The following is a 7,944-nucleotide window of genomic DNA, read 5'->3' on the forward strand; positions in this document are numbered from 1 at the left end:
ATTTCAGCCTACCTGCTACAGCCGCAACTCATCTCAACAAATAAATCACCCGGAGCGATTTAGGTGGGCGGTATGTTCCGGTTAACCTACGGCAACCGAAAGGTTGAAGTGGAGAGGGCACCAAACATCAATCAAACATCATGGCATAATAGCCTACAAGATATAGTAGCGCCCCAAGTGGCCAGCAGCCAAATCTCACCTCCTCCAGCGCTCTCTGGGAAGTGAAGCAAGCCGAAAAGTGAGAGTGAGAGCCATCTTGTTTTGAGAAACAGTACATCATTTTCGTTGTCTCTCATCAGGAATCCACCATGAGTGAGTAAAACTCTTGGAGTTGTTCCCAGTAGTAGAGCGGAGGGAGCTTAGAGATGCAGAGGGAAGAAAGAAGCACTTGTAAGTCCACCTACCAATAATTAACATGCACCACCACTTGTCAATCATCATCAACCACTTCAACAATTTCCATAGCCCTATCATTCAAAATTTTACTAACCATTTAATCACAAATGTTTTCTTTCGGCCACCCACTACACCATCTGTAACTTAACAATAGAATTTTATTTTTCATTTAACCATGTTCATTTTTCAATTATACAGTCCACTTTAACCAACCAGCAAACCAAAAATGAAGTGTGTCCGGCAATTTAAGTTGAGGGCATACTTCATACATTCTTAATAGTTACTTGTTAAAAAGTATAATTATAATTTAAAAAAATTAACTACACAGGTAAATTCAGTAATTATCTTGTTATCCCGTAGACAGCTGGCATACAGCTTATTATTCACTTTCATTGCAACGATATTTTTTAACGTTTATTTAAGCTAAAATCTTTTTATAAAACAATTTATTTGAAAATAACAAATGTTTAATGAGTTTTGTTTATAAACGGCGTTACTTTGGAGCCGACAGTGGCCGAGAACACTTTGGGCCAATTCAACTTATAAAAAGAAGTAGGGCCAGGTGGAGTAATTGGGAACATGCATTAGTAGCGATCACGTGGTAGTTGGGGGAACCAAAATGAGATGAAAGTCAGTGTTACTATGAAGTGATAGAGCGTGTTTCCGTCCTTTCTGGTTTTCTGCTGGCAGTTCTGTGATATGATCAGTTAACATATTGAATAATTTCTGAAAATCAAGGTGGAATGTTTGCTGATAACAGCTTCTGGTGACTGCATGATTCGTAGGTGAGAGTCATTCTTTGTCAACAATTGTTGGTAATTGAGTAAATTTCAAGAATCTATGGTGATTTTGGTGTAACTATTCTTTTACGGCCTGGATATGGCCATTCCCAATTACCACAGAAATTTTAACTCAGGGGTAATTGGTAACAGACTTTCAAACTCCTTTTTTACTTATGTCAACAATAAAAAAAACAAAACTGTTTTTGCCAAAATAATGACGTCTTCTGATAATTGATTGTTGCAGTGACCAACAAGAAATCACGAACGTACGTTAGACAGCGGTGTACACCTTTTTACACAATTGATGACGTAGCCATGTCATTCATGATATTCTCAATGATAACATGACGTACCTTGCCGCTTCTCTGGCCTACGTGGTCCCCGAAACAGTACACATCAACGTGTGAAAAACTGATTTTAGTAAGTTGGGACAGGACGATCTATTCGTATATCAAGTGAAATTAAAAACACTCTTCTAGAATACTTGATAGCAAGGGTGAAAATGAGTTATCCTTGTAATAAGTCGAGCAAAAAGAGCTAGTGCAAGAGTACATCAAAGCAACTGGAATAAATACAAGATTTGTCAATGGGAAACCACGTGAAGATTGATATCAAGCGTTTGCGGCTCATGAAAACCAAGATTTCACTAAAAAAACCTGAACAACTCCAAAAGACTTGGAAACAAGCGACGGATCTTTTTATTGTCAATGAGTTATTTGCTGATTTGAAGTCGCTGTATGATGATCATTCTGTAAGAGACTATAATGTATTCATTAAATCGATCCAGATGAGAAAGTATCCGTTCCCATTGACCACCTACACTACGGGGTAATTGGGGGTTTGTGGTGTTATTGAGAACGCGAAAAATTAGGACATTTAAAAAGCCAAGGTTTACTTTTGAGTTGTGGGATTGTTGAACGAGGTGTGTATTAACAATTTCATGCACAAAAAAAGGTGATAATACACCTTTAATGACCGCAATGGTAATGAAAAGGAGAAGCATACATATTTCGTTCCTAATTACCCCACCTGGCCCTAACTAAAGGTCTTTTGTGTTCTTCATCATTACTTGTCTTTATTAAATCTAGTTTATTTCTTTAGCTAAATAATAAATCAGATTAAATTATACATGATTACCACAAATACTAGATAATTGATCTATTATAAACAAAATGAGTTAATACAAATGAATTTTGTTTTTATTCTATAAAATACAATTAGTTTCTTTCAACTTATTTCGTTTCTACGAACTACTTTCTTAATTCATAAGTCAGTTATGTGTAAAATTATATTCTGTACTGAGAGAATGTATTTCAGTCGTAAGGAAGTATGTCTTATTTAAGAGCTACTGAAGAAAGTGTTAATTTCACACATGTTAAGCTTTTGCCTTGTTTCACTGCTCGAATTTGCGGGAATTACAAGTGGCATAATATTTAGGAACGCAAATTGAAATAAATTTGTGTTGATTCGCTTACACTAAGCAAGCATAAACTTTTAGAAGAAAGAAAATGATTGTTACAACAAATGATTATCTTAGTTGTGATAATAAGGTTAAATTGATTTCTAATTGAAAGTTTTAATGTTAATGTGAGAATTGACAAAATAGGGTAATTTTGACTGAAATTGATGACCTAGGCGGAATATTGAAACTTCAGAATTTAAACGTTCATTCAAAATTATAAAAACAGAATTATAGTTTTAAGCTAGCTTCAAGTTAGGTTTCTTGGGTTAGATATCATATATATTCAACTCTGCTGTAAAATTAATAGAAACTGGAAAATGACTCCTTTCTCCAGGAAGAAGGAAAAGCTCTGTCAAAAGGTGCTGATTATGCCAAGGAGAGGAAGCAGTAATTAACGCCAAACTTAGCCTTAGGAGACCTACCTCAAAAGGCTCTGTCCTATAATAGAAAATTATTTCTTGAACCCTCTACAATACAGAGGAGTTGTATGGAAAATCCCGAGGGAACGTAAAATCCTGTTGTTTATGATTGATGGTTGCCAGGCAACAAGCAAATTCGTTGCTATTAGTTAATATTTTGAAGCTTACTCATTTATATATATATAAAAAGGTAGATATAATACGATGGTAAGTAAAAACGATAGTGTCATTGCCATAACGAGCTCCAAGCTAGATATTTTAATAATTTTTTTGTTCTTGTCATGTACTATTACTCTTAAAAGCTTTAATTCTACATAAATATTATATTATATAAGACGTTCTAGTTATTAAACCTTAATATGAATAGGAAGTTTTAACGTGAATACACCTCATAACCGTAAAATGATTTGCGTGTCTTTGAAAAATCTAACAGCCTTAAAAAAGATATATAAAATTAAATTACAGGTAGATATATGTCTGAAATGTTGCAACTTTATCGCTAAAATATTTTTACCAGATATTCTACTTCGTATTATCGACTTCATACTTCTAACTCTTCTCAAAAATCTGTGTGTGATTCTATACAAAATAGTTATATCTAGTACTATAAATTTTTTGAGGTTAAAAAACTTCGAAATGTGAATATAAATTATTCAATATTTTTCTTTCTAGTTGTACAACGTTTTGGGATAAATGCCCCATATTCATGCACCTTAATTCATAATCCTCACACTTTCAATTTCACTGCCGAAATCATGTCATCTAAAAGACATGGCGAAAATTCAGCCAAATCGATATAACTATTCTGAAAAAGAGAATACAGAATAATTATATCAAGGTAGAATTGACTGATATTTAATACCATCTAGGCCTCTGCCACATTGAAATAGTATCTGAGGGCTTAAATGATGAATTTTAAAATAATGAACAATTCTTATTTTATGATTAATTTTCTTTTTATTTGGGTTTATCGTCCTTATATTTTCAATTTGAGGCAAGAAACACGAATTTTCCTGGAGGTTACCAACCTCTTAAAGGCAGATTTAGATTTACTTCATGAGTCCGTCGCAAATTACGAATCAATCTACCCTTACTGAGTTCGAACCGGAACAGTCCCTATGATTATTTTTTTATATTTCTGTTGTAATTACAATATTTTATTAGCTCACTTCATATCTTTTGACTGTGGAAACATTTCCCTACTGTTTTTAAAAATTATTCTTCAGTTATTATTTAAAATTTTATTATTCTGATTTCAATTATTGTTTAGTTTATAATCAGTAACAGCCTAAACATTTTGGTGATACTAATAATAATAAATCTTTTGAGAAAAGACTATAAACGAATCTCTTCCTCAATATAAAGGTGATTAAAAAAAAAAATACTGTATCGAGGGATTCGTTTAAATATTGAGGTTTTTTATATTTTTTGTATAAATGGTTTATATAATTTGTATTCACAAATATAAATGGTATGCACAGAATCCAATTTTTTTGATATTAGGTAAGAAATGTTACTTACCGCACAATGTGATTTATTACACATTAGCTAAATACTGAAACCACATATATAAATGTTTACATAAAATTAAACATAATTATTAATGATTTATATGTGTTTCCTCAATGCTGAATGCCCACCTTTTCCTTTTATCCAGAATATTTTTTCCATTCCATACAAAAAAATAAGATCTTGATTTTATTTTATTCTTTTTTGATTGATTATTAAAATCTGTAACACATAGCCTGCTGCATTTAATCCTTTAAAAAAGTCAAAGCACACACATATAATTCGATAATATAAATAAACTATTTAATACTTGGTGTTGCAGCGTGAAGACAGACATCCTTCCCGACGGAGCTAAGAGCCAGCTGTACATAGCCAACGTCGGCCCAACAGACTCAGGCAACTACAGCTGCTCCCTCGGAGAGGACACCATGACTTGGATTTCTGTCGTAGTAATTACTGGTGAGCGTCAATAATGCAACATTTTAATTTTAAACAATCACACATGAAAAATAACAAACAAGCAATATGCTTTTAATTAATCAATGCATAAAAATTATCTGTATATATATCCTTTTTTTTAATTATTATTATATAAATATTTCATGATATTTTCTTCGCAATTTTCGTTTATTTTATAATGTATATAATTTAACGACGTTTCGAGTACTACTTCTTCGTCCTCAGGGTTATTTAATAACAAAAATATCACATAGATGAACATTGTTACTCATATGTTACAAATTCTTCATTTTAGAAAATAAAAAGAAAAGGATATTTGAAATATTCAGGAACCACTGATTTTTAGTATATATATATATATATATCATCTTGGATTGTGACACATACTAAGAATAAAGTTCAAAATAAATATACTAAAACTGTTTAAAAAAAATATATATTATTAACAATAAATATTATTATATTTAAAGGTTAATCATGAAAAAAATCCAAATATCTGCACAAATAAAATCTAAATTTTCCTCAACAAACAAAAAAATTAAATATTTCTTAAGGCACTATTTACAAACCACAAAAAAAATGAACTAGCAATAAACAATTAACATTAATTCAAAGAAAAAAAATATATACACCTTGAATTTTAGAAATTAGATTTAGTTTTTACTATTATAACATTTATCTATGAAATTGTTTTCTACACATTTTAGTAACACTTCAATAAAAAAAAAATAGTTCAATATTCTCAGACTTGAACAGGATTTCTGACTCGCCGGGTGAAAGTTATCCAGTAAAGTCCGTCGATTTCGTCTTCGTGATATGGAGTTCTATGGTTTGTGGACTGTGCTACGATGACCCACTGTGGGCTGAGCAGTAAATACAGCAGCCAAAAAAATAAATAAATAAGTGACAGCTGACTGCCATGGCGGACTTAGTCCAAGTTTCTATCCTGAAGTGGTAATACATTGAATACAGGCATGATTCCCATACTGTATTCAATATTACAAATTTATTTATTTAAGTGTTTCGACCACTAGTGTCATTTACACTGAATTTACAAAGTTAGTACATTACTATTGACATATTTACAAAGTTACAAAGTGAGGAAGTTACATATAATTACAAAGTGAGAAAGTTAAAAATTAACAATTACTGTTACAAGTTATATTACATTACAATTTACAATTACAATTAGTTAGACTATATGTGATCATAAATATTAATGATTTTTAAAAAGTAAAAAAGTTTTGTTATTGTTGTGGGATCTTCGCTCAACATCTCCTGTAAATCTGAACCGAACCGATATGGTTCGTGAGCTATACATACAATGAGAATATGCCTAACGGTGAGATCGTTTCCAAAGTAGCGACACGTCGGTGCATTTTCTTTTTTCATGAGATGACCGTGAGTGAGTCGAGTATGGCCTATCAGAAGACGGGTTAATACCACATCTTCTCTCCGTAGCAGATTCAAGTTTCTGGTTGGACGTTTCACTGTCTGTTGGACCATTCTTAACTTGTTGTCTCTCATGGTGAACCATTCATCTTGCCACTCTTGCCATTCAATTTCTTTTATTTATGAAATAACATCTTTGCATATTGATGATGTTACGACTTGGCCTGTTTTTATAGCTAGTCTGGCCTGCAAGTCTGCCTTTTCATTCCCAGTGATCCCACAATGACCTGGCAGCCATAAAAACAAGACCCTACAACCCATGTTGTTCAAAGTTTTCAAATGCTGCTTCAACTCCATTATTAATGGATGTGTTGAAAATGGATCTTGTAAAGATTTGAGGGCAAATTCCGAGTCAGAACAGATGACCGAGGGAGGGCAGTTTAGAGGGATATTGCAAACTGCGCGAATGATTCCGAAGAGTTCTGCAGTGTACACCGAACAATATGGTTGTAACGAGAATAAGAGGGTGTGATTATCTGAAACGACAGCAGTGCCTACTCCTTCGACTGTTTTGGAACCATCTGTAAAAATGAAGTTCCAATCGTGGTGGTTAGTTTTAAATTATTATTACAAATAAATAATACATTTCCATACGGTACTAAGGTAAACGGAAAACAGTGGTAGAAAAGCGTTACAAGTAAATCAAATCCAGGGAATCCCTGAGGCAGTTTTCTTTTTTTATACAATTTTGTAGGCATCCAAAAGTAACTTATGGATTTTTTTTTATCTGTTCACAAGAATCTTCTCGTAGCACTTTTGGAAGTCTAAGGTGTTAGTTGAATTATAACCTAATGACGCTTGATCTAACATCAATGATTTTCAGTAAGTAAATATGAGAAAGCAATAGAAGCACAAACCGACAAGTTTATAAAAATTTACTAATTACCTTGTTTGAATCGGCAAGCAAATCTTCTCATTTGACTGCCAACAAAACACCACTTCGTGTTAGCGAACCATCACTGTCTACATCTTTTGTAGCGGTAGTTTTAATAAACATTATCTAATGTATTTTGTTACGCATCCTCAATAATTTAGTCAATTTCATTTCCTTTGGTTTTTTTTTTTTTTTTAATTTTTGGCTCTAGTAACCACTATTAGTGTAGTGTCCGTTATATTGACCGCATTAGATTTAGAAGTCATAAACTTTCTTAATTTCAGTTAAAAGTAATTTCCAATAAAATAATGATTAGTAAATAATAAGTAAAATCCAATAAACTATTTTTTTTTTTGTTCCGTGCTGTTTGTTACCTCTATAATACTAAAAGCTTAGAATACGAAAATAAGAATAAATAAGAAAATGGGGCCTAAGAATAAAAAGCTTAAATGTTTTGTTTAAAATTCTCAACATCACCATAAAAAACAGCAATTTTCAAGAACTTTTTTTTTTCGTGTAATATCTTCGCAAAATAGATTCAATAAATATTAGTTTCGCTTTTTTTGTAAACAAATAATATATACATATTCA

The 7,944-nt window shown here is 32.1% G+C and overlaps 1 protein-coding gene across 1 annotated transcript in view; it reads left to right on the forward strand.

The window, feature by feature from the left end:
- Positions 1–7,944, forward strand: part of LOC106688341 (neuronal growth regulator 1) — a gene marked incomplete at its 5' end in the record, with an annotated part of 208,226 nt that overhangs the window by 173,068 nt on the left and 27,214 nt on the right. The window contains 1 exon segment of the mRNA XM_067046270.1: positions 4,891–5,027. Coding sequence (XP_066902371.1) covers positions 4,891–5,027 — 137 coding nt within the window.

Source organism: Halyomorpha halys, unplaced genomic scaffold, assembly GCF_000696795.3.
Source record: "Halyomorpha halys isolate HHAL.00 unplaced genomic scaffold, Hhal_1.1 Scaffold1106.1, whole genome shotgun sequence".
Classification (NCBI taxonomy): domain Eukaryota; kingdom Metazoa; phylum Arthropoda; class Insecta; order Hemiptera; family Pentatomidae; genus Halyomorpha; species Halyomorpha halys.